This window comes from Rhinolophus hipposideros (assembly GCF_964194185.1).
Source record: "Rhinolophus hipposideros genome assembly, chromosome: 1".
Taxonomy (NCBI): domain Eukaryota; kingdom Metazoa; phylum Chordata; class Mammalia; order Chiroptera; family Rhinolophidae; genus Rhinolophus; species Rhinolophus hipposideros.
The window spans coordinates 101,034,087-101,058,127 of record NC_138047.1 but is presented as its reverse complement, the minus strand read 5'-3'; the positions used below and the strand labels follow the sequence as shown (position 1 = coordinate 101,058,127).

At 41.7% G+C, this 24,041-nt stretch overlaps 1 protein-coding gene across 14 annotated transcripts in view; it reads right to left on the bottom strand.

Moving 5' to 3' along the window:
- Positions 1 to 16,803: 16,803 nt before the first annotated feature.
- The window catches only part of LDB2 (LIM domain binding 2), a 347,866-nt gene continuing 340,628 nt past the window's right edge, over positions 16,804 to 24,041 (bottom strand). For 4 of the 14 annotated variants that reach the window (XM_081048385.1, XM_081048384.1, XM_081048387.1 and 1 more), the window contains exons 8-9: positions 21,806 to 21,948; positions 17,487 to 18,834 (exon numbers count right to left, since the gene is read on the bottom strand). In XM_081048385.1, coding sequence (XP_080904511.1) covers positions 21,844 to 21,948 — 105 coding nt within the window. In that variant the 3' untranslated portion in view covers positions 17,487 to 18,834; positions 21,806 to 21,843. Of the gene's footprint in view, positions 19,094 to 21,805; positions 21,949 to 24,041 lie in introns of all 14 variants that reach the window. The other 10 variants (XM_081048382.1, XM_081048375.1, XM_081048381.1 and 7 more) reach the window with 5 other exon arrangements.

Genomic DNA, 24,041 nt, shown 5'->3' with positions numbered 1-24,041 from the left:
AATTTTGAGACGGGAAATTAGAGGCAACCCTTTCCACATCCTTCACTCTCATGAAGGAAGCACACCTCCAGCTGGCTTGGCTTGCCCTCTGTGGTAAAGCAGGCCTCCCTGGGAGACCTCAGGGCTGCAGGGCCACCTCAGATGGGTGACCAAGACTCGGTCATTCAGTTTAGGAGGCTGCATGCCTGCAGATATGAGCACAATCTCCATATCAGCGCTGTCTCTAGTAAGTTGGTATTTTGATGTCCATATCACTTAACCTATACCAAACTCTTCATTGATTCAAAAGTTAGTCAGGAAAGGGATTTTTTTGTTTGTTTGTTTTTTTACTGATTGAGATCCTTCCCACTCTGACATATAAAAATCATCATTCATAATTCCCCTTTTGCTTGAACCACCAGGAAATTCAAACCCCAAATAGTAAGGTGGTCAACTTAAGTGTAATAATACGCAGCAAAATCTAAATAAAGTGCAAAGACATTTTGGGATGACTTTTCTGCTTTGCTTCTGTAAAGACCTGGTGAAATCAGTTGGCCAGTTGTGAATAAAGGAACTTTTATTTGTTCTGGTCCCAATTTCTCGCTCAGGTTCTGCTGGTTCTCACTAGTTTGTCCCCATAACTTTTGTCCAAGATCAATTACCAGGGTGTGTGCTTTCCTTTGATTATTGATGTAATGTGAGATTACAGACCAAAATCTTGATTTCTGCATACTCTTGGTCAAAAAAAATATTTTAAATATAGGCATTTACTGAAAAATCGTTTTGAAAAGGCACTGTCTCCGGAATGGGTACCCCGTGCTGTCACATGTCTCTGTCCAAGTCAGTGTCTGCAAGGGTTCCACATCTGCCTCGCTTCCCTCCGAGTCTGGTGGGCAGTGTGTTTATACCCACGCCTCTTGGCAATAAGAGCAACCCTTTCATTGGGGTCTGATCTGAACATGGATTCCTCCTTTGAGCAGAAACTCAGATGCTATTGCATCAGCTGTAACAAACATAGCAACTGGAGTTTTATTGTTTTACCACTTGGTACCCACTGTAATGGGGTTTACAGCTTCACCTCCCTGAGCCTCAGATTTTTCATCCATGAGGAACAAAATGTAGGTTCTCTGGCCTCTGAGTCCGTTATTTCCCCTTGCTTCATTTCTAAGTGAATCAGGTATCCATGGAAACAACTGAAGATTAATACTCAAAATAGACAATCATTCATTTCTATCTGAACAATACGACAAAAATAAAAACTGTGTTGGAACAATCTGAATTCTTAAAACAAATTATGAGGTTCAGTTGCAGAATAGAAGTGGAAGGGATGAGACTATCCCTCCAAACATTGTTTTGAGCATGAATATAAAAATCATGAAAGCCAGAGACATTGCATTTATCATACAAGGAAGCATCAAGTTTCATGAGCATGGATTTTGTCACCTAATGAAAACCTCCCAGGACTGGGTCCTGCTGGACTCCAATGGAACTGAGGGGCCATTCATGTTTAGAGGTGACCCAGGTCAAGCAGATTCTACTGTGATCTCAGCCCCCTAGCTAGAGCAGCTGTAGGTAGGTTTGAGCCCACTCTCTTGCTTGGTGTTCTTGGTGGCCCCAACACCATCTGAGAGTATTTACTTGCTTCCTTTCTCCCCCAACTAGATTCCCTGGGAGCGATATGAATGATCTGTCTCGATCAATAACATCCTGGGCTATCAGATAGCAGAATACCTTGATTTGCAGTCCTACCAATATTTCACCCAATAGGGAATTAAAGGAAATAAACCATTATTACTAGAATAAAGGGGACTGGACACTGAAAAACTAGAAGACAACTCATGTCAGTTACAGTGAGAGCGAGAGCATATGCAGCTTCACAAAGACAGCTTTGAGCCATGACTTAGGGAGGCTTATGGTGCATAGAAATAGTGCACTGGACATCCTCAGGCTACAAAATTGGGAGTTTGAGTCTAGTTAGGAGACTGCACCTGACATCTAAGATGCAGGTAGATGGCTACTGTGAGATTTTAAATTACTTTGATCACCAGAGGGTTGAACATTTGTCATATATTTATTAATAATTCGTAGTTCTATACATTCATATCTTTGCCTATTTTTCTCATAGAGTTTTACCATTTTTCTCATTAATAAGTTTTTACAATTTAGTAACCATGGTAATCTTTTGCCAGGTATATTTGTGATACTTAATTTTCCTGACTAATGATTCCCTTCTGATTTTCATGTTATGCAGAAGTTTAAAAATTTTACAGTATAAAATCAAATGTCTTTTTCAAGAAATTTTTCCATTGCTTTTATATTTGCAAAACGTCAGTCTACAATCTCACATCAGACATATGATAGATCTATATTTTCTTCTTATTTTATGTTTTGTTTTACACATTTAGTTCCTTGTGCCATATGGACTTTATTTTTTCCTCTTATGAGTGCTGAGTGTTTGCAATTATGTCCACATCCCATAGTTAGCTAATTGTGTAAACATCATTTATCAAATAATTTCTCCTTGCCTATGGATCTGTGATGCCATTTATGTCATAAACAAAATCCTTAAACATACTAGAGTTTGTTTCTAAGCAATTTATTGTGGTTCAACAATCTGTCAATCGTTATAAGAGTAATATTTTTTGCATTACTGATGCTTTACAATGCATTTAAAGAGGGAAAAAATTATCATCACCTATTGCTTTTATTTTTCAAAAGAAATTGCGCCTTGTATTTCTTAAAAAAAATTAGAATATTTGTCACAAAAATTATTTTTGGATTTTGATTGAATATTTATGTTAATTTGAGATGAACTTGCATCTTTTAAAAAAATATAATCACAATAGCACTTGGTATTTAATAAATATTTTTGATGTTCCTAAAGTGCTTCATAAATGTTATCTCATTTAATTCTCAAAATAATCTTATGAGATAGATATTATTGTGGGATTCATTTGACAAGTGAAACCTAGAGAAATTATATGTCTTTCCAAAAATCGTATAGTTGTTTAGAAGCAGAGTTAGGACTTAAACTCAGGTCTGTCTCTAGTATTTGTGTATGAAATATTCTTTCAATTACTCTGTGTTCTACTTCTATGTTTTAGTATATTTTTGTTGTTTTTTTATACAGATTTTGTACCTTTAAAATTAAGATTATTCCTAGGTATTTGAAATGTTACTTTTGTTCATTCTATTTCTCTGTGGTTATTGTTGACATATATAAAATGTGCTAATTTTTATCTCTTTAGGGCACCTGGCCAACTTAATGATTTGCTAAAAATTCTATCGGTTGATTGTCCTGGGTTTTCACCAGCAAAAAATGATAATATTAATATTGTTAAGATGGCAATTCATCTACAGATTCAGCACAATCCTCATCAAAATTCCAGCAGTTTTGGTGGTTTGCTTTACAGAAATTGGCCATCTGATCCTAAAATTCAAATGGAAATGCAAAGGACCCAGAATAACCAAAATAATTATGTAAAAGGAACATAAAGTTGGGGAACACATGTTTTCTGATTTCTAAACTTACTACAAAGCGACAGTAATGAGACAGTGTAGGCCTGGCATAAAGATAGACATACAGATCAATGGGCTAGAATCAATAGTCCGCAAAACAAAACAAACAACAAAAGAACTCTCACTTTTATGGCCAACTTATTTTCAACAAGGATGACAAGATAATTCAATGCAGAGAAAGCAGTGTTTTTAACAAACGGTGCTGGGACAACTAGATAGCCACATGCAAAAGAATGAAGTTGGACTCCTACCTAACACCATATTCAGAAGTTAACTCAAAATGGATCATAGACCTAAATGTAAGAGCTAGAACTATAAAACCCTTAGAAGAAAACATAGGCATAAGTCTTTGAAATCTTGAATTAGATCCTGGTTTCTACAAATGATTAGTAAGCACATTAACAGCACAGTATCATTAACCATCAGAGAAATTCAAAGCAAAACCATAGTAAGATAGCACTCTACATACACAAGGATGGCTATAATAAAACAGAGATAATAACAAGTGTTGTCAAAGATGTGGAGAAATCGGATCTCTCATACACTGCTAGTGGAAGTGTTAAATGGTGCAATCACTTTGGAAAAGAGTTTGGAAGTTCTTCAAAGATTAAACATAAAATCACCATGTTGCCTGTTGATTCCATCTCTAAGTATATACCAAAGAGAAATTAAAACATATATATATATATACAAAAATCTTGTACATGTATGGTTATAGCAGCATATTCACAATTGCCAAAAATGGAAACCCAAATGTTCATCAACTAATGAATGTATTAATGATACGTACATCCATAAAATGGATAATTTGGCAATAAAAAGGAATGATATACTGGTACATGCTATAACATGGATGGACCCTGAAAACATTATGCTCAGTGAAAGATGCCATTCACAAAAGGCTGTATATTATATGATTCCATTTATATATCTGGAATAGGCATGGCTATAGATACAGAAAGTGGATGAGTGGTTGCCTATGGCTGGTGGTGAGGGTAAAAGGGGGGGTGATTACTGATGGATATGGGTTTTTTTTAGGGATGTGATAAAGTGTTCTAAAGTTGACTACAGTTACGGTTGTGCAATTCTGTGAATGTACTAAAAACCATTGCGTTGTATACTTTAAACAGGTGAACTGTATGCTATGGTGGATTATATCTCAGGAAAGCTATTGTAAAAAAATGATAATTCTATATTTTTTCTAATGGATGCACCTATTAATTTCTGTTTCGTTGTAAAAGGCCATAGATATACACGAGTATCACACAGGGAAACACATGCTTTCACGGACGCTAGATCTGGTCACTTAACGATTACACCCTAGGACTCCAGCCTGCTAAACTTCAATGGAATTAAGGCGCCGTTGCATTTGATTAGCCGAGACTGTAATGATGGCTAAACTTACTGTATTTTTATTATGTGCCCGACACCTTTCCAACTATTTTCTTTTACTTACACTATTTCATTTAATTTCCAATTCTCCGCATTTTAATAGAAAAGCAAATTAAAAATGTTAAATAAAAAAGGTGGGAAGAACAACGGTGGGCGTGTTAATCCTTATAAAATTTTAGAGAGCCTCAAACACGGTAACTAGAGGGAAATTCTTTGTTTCACATTGTATCATTATCAAACAACAAAGGATGAAAATTCGAAAGTCAAGCTTCAACTTAAGGAATCCCAAAAGCACAGTGAAATAGATAAGAAAAATAAAATAGAAAATAATAAAAATAACAACATAAATTAATTCGTTTTATATCAATTTGAAATGAAATAACATTTCTGAAGAAAAATCATAATAGTGCTTTCAACAGCACTCGGGGGGTCATATGGTTATACCTGACTTATATAAACTATTATAGAACCCAGAAAAGACAGGACACTTTAAAAATCATTCTATGCAGATAGCATAATTATGACAGCATAATAGGTCAAAAATAGACCAAAGGAGGAAAGCAATAGCCCAGTTCTCCTCCAAACACAGCTGTATGCTGCATAAATGAAATCATAGCAAATATAATAAATAGCATAGTAAGAGAATAATTTACCATGACCAAGTAGAGTCTAACTAGCAAAGTAAGAAATAAGTCAACAAAATATATCTCATTTACAGAGAAATGGGAAAAGTATAATTGATGGTCTCCTTAGTTGACAAAATGGCACTTTGCTAAAATTTAAATTCTATCAGTGATTAAATAAAAAATATAAGGAAATCTTAGAAGATTGTTCCCTTTACATATTATAGACTTGACATCATATTAAATGAAGACACACACTAGAATCAATTTTGTGGAAAATAGGAATAACACAAAAATACCTGCTATCACCACCACTATTTAACATAGTTTAAATTTTAGCCAGTGCATTCAGCAAATAAATGAAAACAAAATATGCATCTATTGGAACGGTGAGAGAAAAGTATCAGTATTTACTGACAAAATCATTATATACTTTACAAAGCACAAGAAGAGAATGGGATGAGAAACTATTAGAATCAATGAGAGAATTCAGTAAAACTGTCCAGTTAAGTCACTGGTATATGGAAGCCATAGCAATAACCAGAGACTAGAACGTGGGAAAAATTCCAGTGGTTTTACAAGCGATGGTTTCAATTCCCTTATTTCAGAATAGCATGTACATATTCATTTTATTTTTCCTTTCACCCGATAGTTATTTAGGAGAGCACTTCAAATTTTCAAGTGGTTCAGAATATTTTGTCCACATTTTTGTTAAACGCCACTGTGTTATTATATTGTGATCAAAGCATGCCCAGTGTGTACAGAGGTAAACTGGACTGAAGTGTAAAGTAGCCACTGGTGTTCCTAATGGCTCTCTCGCCCTGCAAAACCACAGGTGAGTCACTAAGACAGGCTGCATTAGCCTCCATTAGCATGGGAAGGGAGGTTTTCATGGGGCCAAATGGAGTAATCATTGGCTGCCCACAGTATGTCCCTGAGGTCATTTGTCTAAATACTTTCTAATCAGCCAGCTTCAATAGTGGTGGCTTTTCCAATTGTTAATGCGATCGAGCCAGTGGAGTTCCTCTGTAACTAAGAGCGATGGTGTGAGAGGCAGGTGTGTACCTGGCTGGCACAGCTAGGACTCTGGTTCCTCGGGAGTTTTTGGCTGCCTCATGGCTGCTGGCGCTTGATTGTTTCTCTTTATCAACTTAACATATTGCACTTGAATAAAAGTTCAAAGCCATGGGCGTAGCAGAGAAAGCGCAGGCTGTGTAACCACTCACACCTAGGATTGGATCTCAGCTGTGTTGCTTATTAGCTGGAAGTCCTTAGGTACCTTAATGGTTCTTCGCCTTGGTTTCCCTACCTAGGATAAAATGAAGACATTAATACCTCCCCCCAGGGTGGGTGCACAATTTGCACAAAGTACCTGGAATGCAAAAGATAAGAAGTAGCAGCTGTCATGACTCGGGCTAAGTCTGTTTTGCTCCATGTATGGGTAGGTATGCCCGGGACTGAGGAGTTCCCAGGATGAGGGACGTTTCATATTAACACTGGGACAGTCTCAGAAAAAAAGCAGGGTTAGTCACCCTTCTGTGCGTCAGCCTAGGCCTCTGCCATTGAAATGCTTGTGATTTGGGGTAGAGATGGAAAATGCAAGGAATCTGAGCCCCACCTCTGCTCCTTTGCAATAGAAGGCATTGCTAATAGCTCACACCTTTCTTCCCTCTGACTCAGCTGCTCCTCAGAAGCTTTACCAACACAAGGTCCTAAGTTGCCACTGTCCATCAGAACCGGTAGAGGAAACAAAATGTGTGTGATGTCGCAGAGTGCCTAGGTTTTCCAAATTGCCCTCTCTCTACAAAACGTGTTTTCACTTTTCTGACAGTGGACTTCAGTTAAGCCATAGAAGTTAAACCAATTTCACACTCATTTGTGAAGGTTTGCAGATAACCCTTAAAGCATTAACACGTCCATTAGAACATGACAAAAGAATCTGCTACCCCCAAAAGAGTAAGTAACTAGTTTAGAATTAAAAGAGAGAATGACTTATTGAAAAAGACCTCAAGACACACAGCATGTCAGCTCTGAAAGAGATACACAGAAGAACTTCCTCCCAAACAGGTTTGCTTAATTCAGGAATAAATATTTCCTGGAGATTCTTTGGAAAGGCCATTGGAAAATGAGAAACGTTTTCTTTGTCCAGGGTGGTGAAGTTCTGGAATGTGTAGGAATTGGGGGTGAAGGGGAAGCAGGGCTGGGGGGAGCCATAGAGATTGCTTCACCAGCCCCCTTAATTTATAGTTTTAATAACCTTTCAGTGTCTTTTCCAGCTCAATGGCTTCAAGTGCAAAATCACTCTTATATAAATACTAACAGTGTGATGCATTCATTTTTGTGCAAAACCCAAACGTTTCAATATTCCCATTGATGAGAAACACCATCTTGACAATAGTGATGGATAAAGGAGGTGAGGCCAGAGAGCAAATTCAGAGAAGCTACCAGACATTTAGATGTGCGTACATGTATTAGTGTGTCGTCCCCCCTCGCTCTCTGTCCTTCCTGCCAACACTCAATCACGGCATTTGTTGCTTCCCCAGGGGTTTCCTGTGGCTCACCAGAAAAAGAACAGTCTTTGGATTCACATGCTGATTCAAACTTGACCTTGCTATTTTCTATATGTGTGACCCTGGGCATGTTATTCAACCTCTCTGAGCTTCATATACAAAAACACCTGCCTTTCTGATTGTGGTGAAGACTAAACCAGATGCAAAGCACGACCCAGTAGTACCGAGTGAATGTGAGTTCCACACCATTAGGCTCCTGGAGTTGTTATTCCCTCTGCTTCAGTGATGCTTTGAGTATGTTTAGCCTTATATGCTTGGATAGCATTGTATGCACTTGTTCTCTTTGCCAGGTGAATTGTAAGCACCTTGAGGGGGTGACTAGGTACAGAAATCCCTGATAATGCTCAGCATGGTGCTGGGCACATGGCAAATACCCAAAGAGTGAATTTTGATTTAATAAATTCTTACCAACCTTTGATCAGCTTATCAATGATTATGAAATTCTACTGGGAGGTAAAAAAGGGAGTTGACCAGTCATAAATAAATGGCTTAATACATTATGGTATATCCCATTAGTGGATCAGTATATGGAAATTAAAACCAGGTTGTTAAAGAATAGTTAACGAGGTGGCTCATGATACAGTATTATATGAAAAGGGCAGGATACGTAATTGTCTAGTCTGTGTATTACCAACATTGTAATGTCTATGAGCCGAGAAGAAAATAGTGAGGGGATATGTATCAGAATATTAGCGATGGCTATATCACGGTAGGGGAATTTATTTTCTTCTTCTTCCTGTTTGTTCAAATGATCTACAATGAACATGTACTATTTAACAATAAGAAAAAACAGCCTAGTCATTGTTTTTTTATGGAGGACAGAGAGAGGAATATATAAAAGGAATTTTCCAATGATGCTGCCAATCCTGCTTTCGGGAAACTGAGGTCTGTTAGCCGTATTCCCACTACATCCCACCCCATGTAACACCAGCGGGGGTTGTGTTGTTCTACTGCATTAAATGTTCACCTCAGGGGTCAAGAGAAATGGAGAGAGACAGAATTTCCCACAGGGATGAGGCCATTTCTTTAGAAATCCCTTGTCAGAGGCCCTTGAAATTTCAAGGTCTTACAGGGGGTCTCCCTGCTTCGCTCCATCACCAGGTAAGAGGCACGTCTTCATCTCTGAAATACTTTCTGACAGCCCCTGAAAATACCTAGTAAAAGGCAGAAAGGTGGATGCCAGAACCCTCTCCCTCTCCCTCCAAACACCAACCTGCAGACTATGCACCTGACAGTAAATCTACTCAAGTGGTTCCAGTCAAGGTGACATGATCTCATCATTTGTGAACTCTGAATGGGCAAACTGTTTAACTGTTCTAAGTCCCACCTGAAAAGCGGGGGATAATAACCTTCTATCACCCACTGGGTTACTGCAAAGACTCAATGTGATCAAGCTTGCCACGCTCCTAACCTAACCCACAGAGGACAACCAGGATTGTAACTCCTATCAAACCAGTGTGGTTTGGTAAAAAGGAGCACAGGCTTTGGCCCTGAGGACCCAGGCTCAAAGCCCAGTTCACCACTTATTAGCTATGTGACAAATGGTGCCAATTAACCTGCTTGAGTGTCAGTCTTCACATCTATAAAATGGAGCCCATAATTCCAACTTCCAAAGGCAGTTTTAAGGAATAGAGTATCCGACAGAAACCAGGCAGGTAAAGTGAGTGAATGAAATGGATTGAGTGTGACAAGCTGGAGACATCTAAGTAGGTTACCTACGACTCTGTACCAGACGACTATTACCATCCAGAGATTTAGAAATGTGAGTCTATTGTTGCTAGATCTGATTTGTTAAGAATAGCAAGAAATTTTAATTTTTATAGGAAATTTATTAGTTTTTAAAAGTTGGAAAATAATTAGAAGTTATTCAGGCAGCGCTGTGCAGGCCACCAGTGGTAGGTTGGATTCATAGGTGTTTATTCATACTTTGTGCCAATGTGACTTTGTAGGAGGCAGAGTATATTTCCCACTCCACTGATGTTGGGTTTGTTCTTTGACTTGCTTTGGCCAATGCAGCAGTATAAGAAGGTGTGTGTGTGTGTGTGTGTGTGTGTGTGTGTGTGTGTGTGTGAGAGAGAGAGAGAGAGAGAGAGAGAGAGAGATTTGGCCTATTGTCTTTCACTTCTTCCAGAATCTTCTAAGAGAAGGGCATGCTGGGGAGCTACTGTCCCAGAAAGAGACCTGATGGGCAGACCTCAAGCAGAGTTGCCCTAGGTGACCCACAGTCCCATAAGTGAGAAAAAGAAAATACTTATTGTCATAAGCTGCTGGGATTTGGAGAGTATCACAAAGCAAAACCCAACTCATGCATGACTCTTTGGTTCCCAGTTTGAGACAACCCAGCTAAAGCACTTAACAAGTGACTGACACATAGTGTAATAAACGGTGGCCCTTAGGATTATTCTGAGCCTGACAAATCTCATGGAGTTTCTATAATAGAAGTTAGTCTTAGGCCAATGCCTTATAAAGGGTTTGTTTCATGCTGATTTCACCTCTGAGAAACTAGAATACATCCATCTTTACATCCATCACTCACCTTCTTATTTACCAACAGGGATAAATGTTACTCTACGTTGTGCCATAGAATTACAGACTGAAACTTACTGAGTGGTAAACAGTGGTTTTATGATTTCTTGTTTGGGAATTTTTAACTATGTCTATTCCTCCAAAATTGGATAGAATTTAGAAATGAAGGAGTCGGATAGAAATAGACTGTTCAGACCAAGAAAAGCCTTGTGGGACAGTGAGGGGTAATGAACAACAATAATAAAAACCTGTGAGATCCAAGATGGCCGAGTAGGTAAACACTGTGCCTGCATCCTTCCATGAACACATTATACTTACAGCTAAATTATAGAACAATCAACCTGGAGAACCATCTGAAGTCTAGCCAAACAGAAGTCCTATAACTAAAAATATAAAAAAAAAGCCGCCAAGACTGGTAGGAGGGGTGGAGACACAGAACAGCCCCAAACCTTCATGAGGTGGTTGAGAATCAGGAGGGATATCTCAGCCGCAGAGGTTCTCTGGGAGGAGCAAGGGACCCGGGCCTCGCACCAGATTCCTTAGCCTGGAGTACTGGTGCCAAGAAGAGAAGCCCCCAGAATATCTGGGTGGTAAACAGTGGGGATTCCAACCGGAAAGGGGGACAGAAAGATGCAGAAAACCCAGACATCCTCTTAAACAGCCTGTACATAGACTCACTCACTCGCAGGCACTCACCTTGGGCTCCAGCGGAGGGACAATGACTTGGGGGGCGTCAGAGGCATACGAGGGGCAAACTGAAGTGTGTGGCTTGGAACAAGGGATGGAGGAAAGTTGCCACTTTCCCTGTGAGGCGTCCTCCTCCCCGGCAGCGCGCAGGCAGGTGCCATCTTTCCTGTGTTGAGCCCGCCCCCTACACGTCCGGCCCAATCTGAATCTGATTGGTCTGGTGAGCTTTGCTGGGACCCCGCCCCATCCAACTAACCCAGCACTGAAAGCACTTTCTCAGGAGCAGCCAGCTCGGCCCACACTGCACTCTTTCTTGGGAAACTATTAAGTCTGGCAGGCCCTCATCAGGTGTTGACTGGTCTCGGTGTGCTCTGAGACTTTTGCTGAGTTATTCCAGGCTCAGCACTGGAACCAAACCAGGATTTACATTAACCTGGTGACCACAACTCTTCCCACTCTAGTGACAGCGTGAAGCTCTATCAGCAGCAGAATCTAAGGGAGCTGGCAGGTAGCAGCAGACCTTGGGGTGTCCTGACTTTTTGCGGACACCTACCCCAGGCTTGGTACTGGTGGCAGATGTCTTTTGTTCTCAGCATGGCCTCTCACACACGCCTCCAGGTTTAGCGCGGGTAGTGAACAACTGTGGATTGCTTCGTAGCTCCTCCCAGGTAGCTCCCAGCCAGTCACAGGCAGTGGATGACCTGGGCCTGCACCAGAGCCCCTCCCAAGAAGCCCAGAACCAACGTACTTGGAGGTTGTCTTCAGACCACTTCAGAGCACCACCCAATAAGCCCCAGAAGTGGCACACACAAAGGGCGGTCTCAACAGGAACCAGAGCTCACTGGGCAAATCCCCCTCAGTAGGGTAAGCTTCCTGCAAAGCATCCTAAAAGCTGTGGACATGTCCAAACCCCATCGTCAATCAGCCTGAGGGTCAATCCCACCTACTGATGTGCCAATAGTAATCAAGGCTTAACTATAATAGGAGGGCACACACAATGCACACAAGGGACACTCCTGGAGCACCTGGAACCGATGACCAATGACCAGGCAGACTGTTCCAGGGCTCCACAGGGGACCTATTACATAAGTCTACACGGCCAGGAGTGGGAGACATAGCAGATCTACCTAATACATAGAAACAAACATAGCGAGGCAGACAAAATGAGGAAACAAAGAAATGCATTCCAAATGAAAGAACAGAAGAAAACTTCAGAAAAAGAACTAAACAAAATGGAGAAAAGCAACCTACGAGATACAGAGTTCAAAACACTGGTTATAAGGATGCTCAAGGAACTTAGTGAGAACTTCAACAAGGAGATAGCAAGCGTATAAAAGCAAGCAAAGGGAGAGGGTTATCACTTTGTGAGGGGTATAAATGTCTAACTAGTACATTGTTTTGTACACCTGAAAAAAATAAAAAAGATTAATTTTTTTTTAAGAAAAGCAAGCATAGAAACCAAAAAGGAACCAGTCAGAAGTGAAGAACACAATAACTGAAATGAAGAATGCACTAGAAGGAATCCCCAGCATTCTAGATGAGGCAGAGGATCAAATCAGCAATTTGGAGAACAAGGTAGCAGAAAACACCCAAACAGCACAAAGAAAAAAGAATCCAAAAAAAGAAAAATGAGGATAGTTTAAGAGACCTCTGGGACAACAAGTGTGACAACATTCGCATCATAGGGGTACCAGCAGGAGAAGAGAGAGCAAGGGATTGAGAACGTGTTTGAAGAAATAATGACTGAAAGCTTTCCTAACCTGACTAAGGAAACAGACATACAGTCCAGGAAGCACAGAGTCCCAAACAGGATGAACCCAAAGGGGCCCATACCTAGACACATCATAATTAAAATGGCAACGGTTAAAGACAAACAGAAAATCCTAAAAGCAGCAAAAGAAAGGCAAGTAGTTACTTCTAAGGGAGCTCCCATAAAAATGTCAACTGATTTCTCAACAGAAATTTTGCAGGCCAGAAGGGATTGGCAGAAAATATTCAACACGATGAAAGCAACGACCTACAAGCAAGAGTACTCTACCCAGCAAGGCTATCATTTAAAATCAAAGGACGGATAGTTTCCCAGACAAGAAGAAACTAAAGGAGTTCATCATCACCAAACTAGTGTTACAAGGAATGTTAGAGGGACTTCTTTAAAACGGGGGGAGGGGGGCGGGGGGAGGGGAGGAGATCAAAATTTTAAATAATAAAATGGCAATAGCTATGTATCTACCAATTACTTTCAATGTAAATGGATTACATGCTCCAATCAAAAGACATAGGAGGGCTGAATGGACAAGAAAACAAAACCCTTACATCTGTTATCTACAAGAGATTTATTTCAGATTGAGAGACACACACAGACAGAAAGTAAAGGAATAGAAAAAGATATTTCATGAAAATGGAAATGAAAACACACACACACACACACACACACACAAAAGCTGCAATACCGATACTTATACCACACAAAACAGACTTTAAAACAAAGGCTATAGAAAGAGACAACGAAGGACCCAGTAATCCCACTTCAGGGTATTTATCTGAAGAGCCCAAAATGCTACTTTGAGGAGACGTGCGCATCCATATGTTCATTGCAGCTTTGTTTACAATGGCCAAGATGTGGAGGCAGCCTAGGTGTCCGTTGATGGACGAGTGGATAAAAAGGAGGTGGTACATATATACACTGGAATATTGCTTGACCATGGAAGGGAAGGGGTTCTCGCCATCTGTGATGGCATAGATAGACCTGTAGGGTACTATGCTGAGTGGAGTGTCAGATAGAGAAAGACAAATGCAATGTGATTTCATTTATATGTGGAATCTAAATAACAAAATAAACAAACAAAACAGAAACAAACTCAGATACAGAAAACATTTTAATGGTTACCAGATGGGAGGGGGCTTGAGGGTGTGGGTGAAAAAAGGGGAATGGATTAAGAAGTACAAATTGGTTGTTACAAAGTCGTTATGGAGATGTAGGGTATAGCATGAGGAATATAGTCAATAATATTGTAATAACTATGTAAGGTGTCAGATGGGTACTAGATTTGTTGGGGTGATAGATGGGGGAGAGTTGGGGACAGGGTGAAAAAAGTAAAGGGATTAAGAAGTATAAATTGGCAGTTACAATACAGTCATGGTTATAAATAAAGCACAGGGAATATAGTCACTAACATGGTAATAACTATGTATAGTGCCAGGTATGTAATAGACTAGTCAGGGGATCACTTCTTAAATTATATAAATATCTAACCACTATGCTGTACACATGAAATTATTATAAAATAACATTGAATGTTAAGTGTAATTAAAAATTAAGGGGGCCGGCCTGGTGGCTCAGGCGGTTAGAGCTCCATGCTCCTAACTCCGAAGGCTGCCGGTTCGATTCCCACATGGGCCAGTGGGCTCTCAACCACAAGGTTGCTGGTTCAGCTTCTCCAGTCTTGCAAGAGATGGTGGGCTCTGCCCCCTGCAACTAACATTGAACACGGCACCTTGAGCTGAGCTGCCACTGAGCTACTGATGGCTTAGTTGGTTGGAGCGCGTCCTCTCAACCACAAGGTTGCCTGTTCGACTCCCGCAAGGAATGGTGGGCTGTGCCCCCTGCAACTAGCAACGGCAACTGGACCTGGAGCTGAGCTGCGCCCTCCACAACTAAGACTGAAAGGACAACAACTTGACTTGGAAAAAAAAAAAAGGCCTGGAAGTACACACTGTTCCCCAATAAAGTCCTGTTCCCCTTCCCCAATAAAATCTTTAAAAAAAATTAAGAAGGGGGAGGTGAAGGGAAATAAGAGGTCCAAATTTCTAGCTATAAAACAAATAAGTCATGAGGATAGAAACATTGTCAATAATATTGTGATAGCATGGTATGGTGTCAGATGGTTGCTCACTTCTTTAGGTATATAAATGTTGAATAGCTGTGGTATACCCTTGAAACAAATATTGTATGCTAGCTATATTTTAAATAAGATATTAAAAAAAATTGTAAGGGAAGTACTAAAGTAGAATCAAGGGCCCCAGAGGGACCAATAGACTGATCAGAGCTGGGGTGGCATCTCAGTAGATGTGAGAATCAGGCTGGGCTTTTAAAGATGAATAGTTTTGGTTATGTAAGCAGGTGGGGGACGGCATTATGAGGGAAAAACATATACAAAGACACATGTGTGTATACAGCACTTGGAGTATTTAGAAAATTGGGGAGAGTCTAGGGAGATGGTAAATCAGGTATGAGTGGGAAGGGGCTAAAGATACAACTGTAAGTGAGGACCAGGCTGTGAAACGCACTGGCTATTGAAGATGTTTGTTTCCAAGGATGGCCGCCATCAATTCCTCCCCTCTCTATAGGCACCTGCTATTTGTTCATCAAGGAGAGGAATCTATGCCTCTAGGCCTTAAATATGGGCTGCGTGGATGGATAGCGTAGACGAGAAGTGACGCTTCTTCTGTTCTAGGCACTGGTGAGTTGCGTTTCTCCTCCCCTAGGATGCTGGCTCTTGGAACACTCCTTCTCAGAACCCAACTGTAAGAACCCCATGGAGAAGCTGCTCCAGTCAACAACCCTGGCTACACACCTACCCAATAGCCAGCAATGTCAGTGCGCCATCTTGGATGTCCAGCCCAGTTAAGCCTCTGATGACTCAGCCAGCAGAATATGAGCCCCACAGAGCAGAGCATCTGTCAGAGACCAGAGAGTTCTTAAAATGGTAACTGACAATAATAATAAATTGTCCTCTTGAGTCTCTAAGTTTGGGGTTGATTTGCTATGCAGCAGTGGATAACTGGAACAGGTGTCAAACAAATTGTCCTGGGCAGCTTCTGTAATGACTGAGTATTGATGACTTTAAAGAACCGATAAAAGAAAACCTAAATCGGTGAGATGGGGTTGGGCATAACGAAATTCTCTTAGAAGTCCCCGGGAAGCAGTAAGTAGCTGTTTCCCTATAATTCCTTTGACTGTTGCTATTGTACTACATTTTCCTCAAAATGCTAACAATTTAGGGAAGCAGGTGAAGTTCTATAAAGATCAAAGATCCAGGCTTTGTAGTCAACACAGATTCAAATTAAAATCTCAATTGTGTCACCCATGAGCTATGAGATGGGGAGAGCCACTTAATGCGGTACACCTGCCCCAATGCCCTTGCTGACATCAGCATACCCATAGCAAGACGCTATGACTGTTGCCTTCCAGTTGCCTCCTCTCTACAGAAATGCCCTCGGCTGATGGAAGCCGTACTGCTGTGAAGGTTACAATCCCCTGCACACCGTGGCGATGGCACCAGCCAACAATTGACTGGTACAGGTGCACAAGACTCTGGTGGCGTAGCTCAGGGGAGAGGATGACTCTGCAGCAACATCTGGGCTCCAATCCTCCCCCTATGGACCAGGCCCAAGAAATAGACTACTTGAGTCCACAGCTTTTCTAGGCTTTCCCCCTTTCCCTATCCTGCTCCCTCCACTCCCTTAAAGTTTTTTGTTTTTTGTTTTGTTTTTTTTTTCCTGAAGAACATGCTGTCTATAAATCTCATGCCCCTTAATCCTGGTCTCAGGTTCTGTTTCTGGGAATCCTAACCTAAGACATGTGTCCTCCTTTCACTTCTCCTTTTCAAACCCCTCTTTCCAAAATTTGCTGATAAATTAAAATTGCCTGGCACTTAATACACACTCAATAAGTGAGAGCAGATTTCCTCTACCATCCTCCTCGTTGGTACAAAGTAGAAAAATAGGAGGCAAATAAACAAAAAACTACTCAAGTGAATGTTCCATATCCTCCGTATAGCAAAGCTTTTAGCAAAAGAAAAAAAAAAGCAAGTGAGTCATTGATTTTTAAAAATGGGGATCTTCATGGCTCCTCTGTGGAGTTGTGAGGATTAGCTGAAATAGAGTTGCTTAGGAAGCATCCAGCGAGTGGAAGCCGCTGCCCTTCTCTCTGGCCAGCTCCAGGAGTACAGGCCAGTCCCTGCTGACTCGTATCCTCGGCCAGCACTGCGCTCCATGCAGAGAAAGCACACCTGTGTCTGCCCAAGAAAATTGTAGTGAGTGGATAAAGAAACCTTACTTCATAAAAGATGGCACAGGTTGTACAATTCCACTCCATTTGGAGTCTGGGCGATAAATCCAAGTTTAATACTTTGCTTAATTGTGGGCAGATTTCACCGCCTATGCTCACAAACAGCCAGACTCACTACTTCGGTCGTTAACACAGTTTATTATTGGCACACTTATCAGTAAAGCATACATAAAATACAGCTGTTTTATAACACACGGAGCCACTGTGTCTTTACATGTGTAGAGGAACATATTAATATGCAAATGGAAAATTAGTTCTCTTATAAAGTTTCACATAAATACACTGGTATTGCCCCCAAAGAAAAATCCCCATAAAAGAACCAGATGAGGGCTTTACAAAATATCATACAAGAAATATACGATGAAAAGAAACAACAGTCAACTGATACAATAAAAAACACAAAGAGTTTCAGATTTATTAAACTGCCCACAAAAATAATGGATTACATGGCTTGAAAATATTTGGATCAACAGCAATTTTATAAATGCATAAATTCTCAAGGGGCCAAGCGCATTTCTTTACACAAAAATCTGCCTCGGCGTCTTTGATAACAAAAAGACATTTCTTGTTTCAGCACTCAGGCTCAATTGAACCAACTGGGGCTGGAGAACCAATTGACATTAGCTCGCCCATAAATTACCCTGCTGGTCCCTCTTAGCTGTTACCCAATGAAAGAAGAAGTGAAGGAAACAAAAAAGAGGTACATTTAAATTACTTTCCAAAAGCTGATTTTTTTTTCTTTTCTTTTTTTACTGAAACAAGAAACTCTCAGATGCAAGTTGAAAAGCAGAAAATATTTTACAATATTAAAAAGTCATCTGTAGTTAGGTTCGGCATATAATGAGATCCTGAGCACTGAGGGCTTATGGACAATATGGTCTTCATTTGATGCAGGGAAAGGAAATGAACAAACCTGTGGTTAACACCATGCCAGGAGAAGCGCGAGCGTTCGCTCTTGTTTTAATTACGATCAGTGCCAGTATGTGTGTTACCTGCGAAGGCCTCCCGGGAAGGGTCATGGGAATTTATTTAGAATGATCCTCTCAATTAGAAAAAATAAAAAAAAAATAAAATGAAACAAAGCAAAACAAAGAAACTCAGATCACTGTGGTTTAGAAACAGGTGTTTGCGTGGGAAAGTACAATGCCTCCTCCTTGCTCTCCTGTAAGTAAGGAACTGAAAGAGGGAGTGTGTAACCCACGGGCCTCTGGACAGTGGATTGTGGCGCCCGTCAATCTTACTGGGAAGCCTGGGGCGGGGGGTTTTCTGATTTGGCCTCTTGAGTGGCGGGAGGTTTACTGTTCCACGGGCTGCTGTTCCCCAGGGCGGGTGAATTGGTGAAGTCTTCCTCGTCGTCCATGCCGTTGGCCGCATCATATTGCGTGTTTTCTAATCTAGTGATTAGTCTTTCGTCCTCGTCCCCAAACTCACCTCCCATCAGAGTTGGCTCTCCTACCACCATCACATCCTGTGAACAGCAGCTGACATTATTACAGGGAAACCTTGGGAGAGAGAAGCTCAGCTTAAAACACTAGTGGGAGGAGCTGGGGGATCTAGGACAGACACGCTCGTGTACTGTACACCGGGGTCAAGTCTCAATGGTGGGGGGCCGAGATGCATATTTGATTTCTACAGGAAATAAACATCGCCTCCTGATGTGTAACAACCACGCGAGTTTATGTCCTTAGTGCGCAGCCTGACACCGGAGAACGAGCAATGCTAGCAATCTGCAGAAATAAAAAAATGGATTTTTCAAAATTAAAAAAATCCACGCTTTTAACTTGCCGACATTGGGGACTTTTGAGAGGGCTGTGGAACCTTCTGCTGGGTGCTTTTCAATACCTCCGAAAATCCGCCACTTTACGTTAAGGCCTCTGAATGGCTTTGGAAACTAGCAGCAAACATGGGTGAGATGCAATTCTGCAGTATTCATACAACCCGTTCCAAGTGGCATTTTCTCTGTCCCAAGGATGCTGTACATTTTAATTGAAGACAGAATCTCTCTTTTCTCTACTCAGCCAGGCCCTTTTATGCAGCCAATATCCTTGACATTCTGCTACTTAATTATGGTAATTAATTTAGGTAAAGTTTTCGATAAAAACAATGTTCACACTGATTTGACAATTTGCATAGCTAATTAAGTCATTAGCAAAAACCTGCTGATTGCCAACAAGCCCTGAATTTACCATCTGTTATTTCATGGTGCTTGTCACCTAGCCCCACACAGGCAACCCAGCCACCAATCTGGGCAGCAAAGAGAACCAGTCTGTCCAGCTGGTGCCATAAAAGGAAGATGAAGAGCGCTAATTATAATTACACTGATGAAGCTGGTCGTCATCAGAAATGGAAGCGTGCAAGAAGAATCCATCTAATCACTCCTTTAAGTACAAGTTGTCCTTCCATGCAGACAAGGAAGCCACCTACTGTAGCCGGAGCACTGTGGGGGCCACTGCTGGAGTGACACGGGGATGGGGGAGAAGGGCGCATACACAGGGCACAGCTCCAGCCTCTTTGTTCAAAGGGGAGTCAATGAGGTTGGTGGGTGAGCTGGGCATGGGACAGGGACGGACACCTGCCAGCTGGATACTGTTGGGCAGGCTCTGAGTAAGAGTCTACTTAAAAGTGCAGTGACTCTGTGCAGGAGAGGGCCCAACTGGTCTCAGCCTCCGGGAGGCCAGTCGAAGCAGGACCGTGCCAGACGCTTTGGGAGATGTAAGGGTGCGTTCCCTGATATGGGGGCTAATTCGATGAAACTTTGACAACTGGTCAAAAATGCACTTCACTGGAGCAAGAGGTAGCTTTCCTGGGGCAGGCAGTAGAGTACTGGCTATGGTCAGTACTGGAGAAGGTCCAGTGGACGCTGCAGGTCCCTTTGAGAATTTTGAAGGTGCCAATTGAACAAATCCCTTAATTACCAGCTGGTTTATTTGGGTATGGAAAACCTTGTTTGATTGATTCCTCTAGAATTATGGGGAGATAATCAATAGGTTTCCAAACTGTGTTTTCTGGCTAACCACTCTTGTGATTTAATAAAAGTGATTTTAAAGAGCAATGTCCCAGATGAAGTAACTACCTAAAATATGAACTGGGGACACTCAGCAATGTGGGTACAGGCAGGATAATCAGCTGTGTGTTTTCAAGAATGTGTTTATTATGCAACGAAGAGCCAGACATAACACTGACATATAAAGGAGACTCATGAGGACTCATAAGGTGAGATGCAAAAGACACAGGCTGTGACTAGCAAGAATGCCAACAGGATTTTCGATGGAAAGTGTCTTCCACAGAGATGTGAACACTATTGGTTAGCCAGGACAGCTGTCACCTGACCCCCTGGGGGTGTTCAGGATAAAAAAAATGTCACTTAGTTACAGGCAATTAGGTGACTGTGCTTGTGATCAGGACCAAAGGTCGGTGGAAAGAATAGGGGGGGATTAAGCAGAGGATAACATGAAGGTTAATCCGATTTCACGACTTGGGTGCAGCACACTTTGAAGGGCTTGCAAAACTCATGCGCAAGATGTCACCTAGCAGAAGGATGTTAGAGCCACCCACGTGGGTGTGCATTAGTATTGTGAGTCTAAGGTCACCCAGACAGGTTGACAGAGCGTGAGGAGGCAAGCATAATTTGGAAAAAGAGGAGAAAAATAAGAAGCCAACTAAGCGTGATATTAGAAAAAAGTTCCCAACACTTCCAGATGCCTTCATTGTATCAGAAAATAACAGTCATTCAAGAAAAGTGCTATGAAAACAGTGATTTGAATCACGTCAAATGGGGCTGATATAAACTTGGAATATGTTTGGTGGATCTTTGTTCTAGAAGCAGCTGGAAAAGATGCCCAGGCATAGATAGTTTTAAGCATCCTAAATTTCAAAGAGATGACACATTTGCCTTATTTATTATAAAAAATATCCTTAGCCAGACATGTAATCATGTGTGTACGTGTGTGTGCGAGTAATTAATAGATGGCAAGCTATAAGAGAGACGTGTGCTAAGGACTTTATCTGCACATAAATACTTGAGGCCACTTATGCAATTATTCACAGGTCTCACCCTGGTTCTTCCAAACCTCTGGCCTAGGATAGTGGAGCCCTGCTCAGGCAGTGAGATGGGTTATCCTCACACAAAGTGAATGGAGACAACGCACATTCTGGGCTGCCTCTAACTAGAGGGTGTTGGTGTCATTTTTCCCCACCCCCCACATCTTTATAAACCCCACCCCCCGACATTCAAAGTGGTAGCGAGAGTGCATTTCCTTCCCATCTCTGCTATCTGTGTGTCCCACAGGAGGCGATACTGGTCCATCTCAGAGTAACCCATATGCCCTCGGGTCCCCACGAGGCAGACCTCTGCTCCTCACTAGAGGCCTGCAGGTGCCACCAGCTCTGCCCATGTCACCTCTGCTCACTAATCAATCCCCCGTGCAAGGACCACCAACCTCTGAGGAGGACTGGAAGTGACTCCTTTCAGGGCCCCTCAATGCTTCTCCTTAAATTGGCCAGAAGGGGTCACTGCTGTTGAATGACACAGGTCTCCATCCCTCCCAGGGTTGAGGCTGCAGTGCGGGATGGCTCCTAGCCCCTGCTCATGGAGTGAGAAGCAGAATCCAAGAATTAAACCCTAGTCCTCACCAGACACACCCACTGCTGCCACGGCAGCCACGCGTACCACAGCTGTGGTCATGGTGGCATGCCAAACCTGTTCAACATGCCATTGGACGAGGCAGACATGCCTGCAGATTGCATTTCTATTTAAACAGTCAAATCATGCTGGTAATTCAGGAAACAGGGTTAAAAGATGTGGTCACTACAAGTTGACGCTTATCATTTAATGTCCGCTCAACTGGAGTACACACAGAAGTTGGCACGTTCTCCTAACCTGGTTGTCTTCCCTGCCTCTCTTGACCCTCTGTAAGTTTCACTTAATTAAAACATCTTTAATTGTATGGTGTGGGGACAGTGCTGAAATTCTACTCTCACTTTCTAGTGGTGCCTCGTTCTCACAAAGTCCAAAGGGTCTCAACTCATTAAAAACCCTCTTGACACAGGAATCTTCCACTAAGATTCCATTGTTGGGCTGGAGGACAGGAGCATAATGGAGAAGAACGAACTATGTGCTCTTTAAAATAAAACTGAAATGACTGGCTAGGCCACATATGCCAAAATATACGACACGTATGATGCTATTCTACACCTATGGCAGGCATCACTAATGGATGGCCTACCAAACCCAGTCTAGGTTTCAGAATAACTTCTCGACTTTGTACCCTGAGCTGACACCAGGAGACTGAGCTGCCAGGAGAGAGGACATCTCTTTGCTATCCCTCGATTAGATACTGAGCTTTTCAACAACGGGCCTGGGTCTTCTTTTTTTTTTTTTTAAATCTTGGTATCACCCAACCTGGTGTGGTGTGGGGCACATAGTAGGAGCTCAGAAAACGTTTGTTGAACTGATCTGAATTATTGCAGCCACCGTGTCTTTGAACAGAATTCTTTGGAATGCACTTTCCTCCTTTGTTAGAGGGGACTAACAAATGTTAGTTGCTGAAACTCCAGAATTAGATGACTAAATGGGCTACTTGTGTGCACTTTGGGGGTTGATTTATTTATACCAGGCCATTTTCTCTATGAATTTTCCAATTTAACTAGGAGTGGGCAAAATTTATTGGTACTTTAATAAAAATGTTCTGTGTTTCTCCTTTGATATATATATTTTTCCTGACTCTTTAGGGGTGATAGCCCAGTTCAAAAACCAGAGGTGACTCTGGCATTACTTAAGGACTATAATTCCTAGTGGTCTTAAAATAAAATAGTACCTTCCCCCCCAGGCTGGCCACTCTCTCCTTGACACTTTCTTTCTAAGGGATGAAAAACCTCACCCTCGGTTCTATGGAGGACAGGAGAATCCCAGTGGCTAAGGTAATTTCAGGTACTGATAGGGTTGGTTTTAGCCAAAGAAAACTGACCAATGGAAAGTGAGTAAGAATGGGTGGGGGACAAATTTGAAAGACACATTTAGAAGAGAAGAATCCCCATGAAAGAAAGGCCCACTCTCCCACGGAGAGAGCTGGAGCAGAATCAGAACACGAAGAGTGAGGACAACAGACCAAGAGGGAAAAAAAGGGAGAAAGAGGAAAAAGATGAACTTGTATTGGTTGCGGGAAGTAACAGGAAATAGGGCACATTTCCGAAGACATGGTATTTGGAGGATATCCATGAAGCACCATGAAAGTGTCAGGATTGAAACTGTCAAATGCCTGCTAAAGGGTGATGCGACATGGCAGTAGAGAAGGACATCCCACACATAATTGTGGGGAGGGGGGCGGGAACAAACAACAAATGCTTAAAGGAACATGAAAATTTAAAAGCGATACATGGTTTAAATTAGGCAGAAGAGACAGACTGGGAAAGAAATAATAGGGATGAGGAAAGTTCCTGCACACTTTACACTATTTGGGGACACCCCTCAGCTGTCAGCTTTGCAGGTCAAAGAAAACCCCTACCAAGTGGCCCCATTTCCTTTGTCAAGACTCAGAAATGAAAGAAAGGGGTCCAGAGGTCAAGAAAGTAGAGACCAAACCAGAGGCTGACCCCCCCTCGCCCCCCGAGCTAATGAAAAGGGTAAAGTGAAACCCACTAAGCTGCACTTTTAATGGCCGCGAGTTAATCACCAGA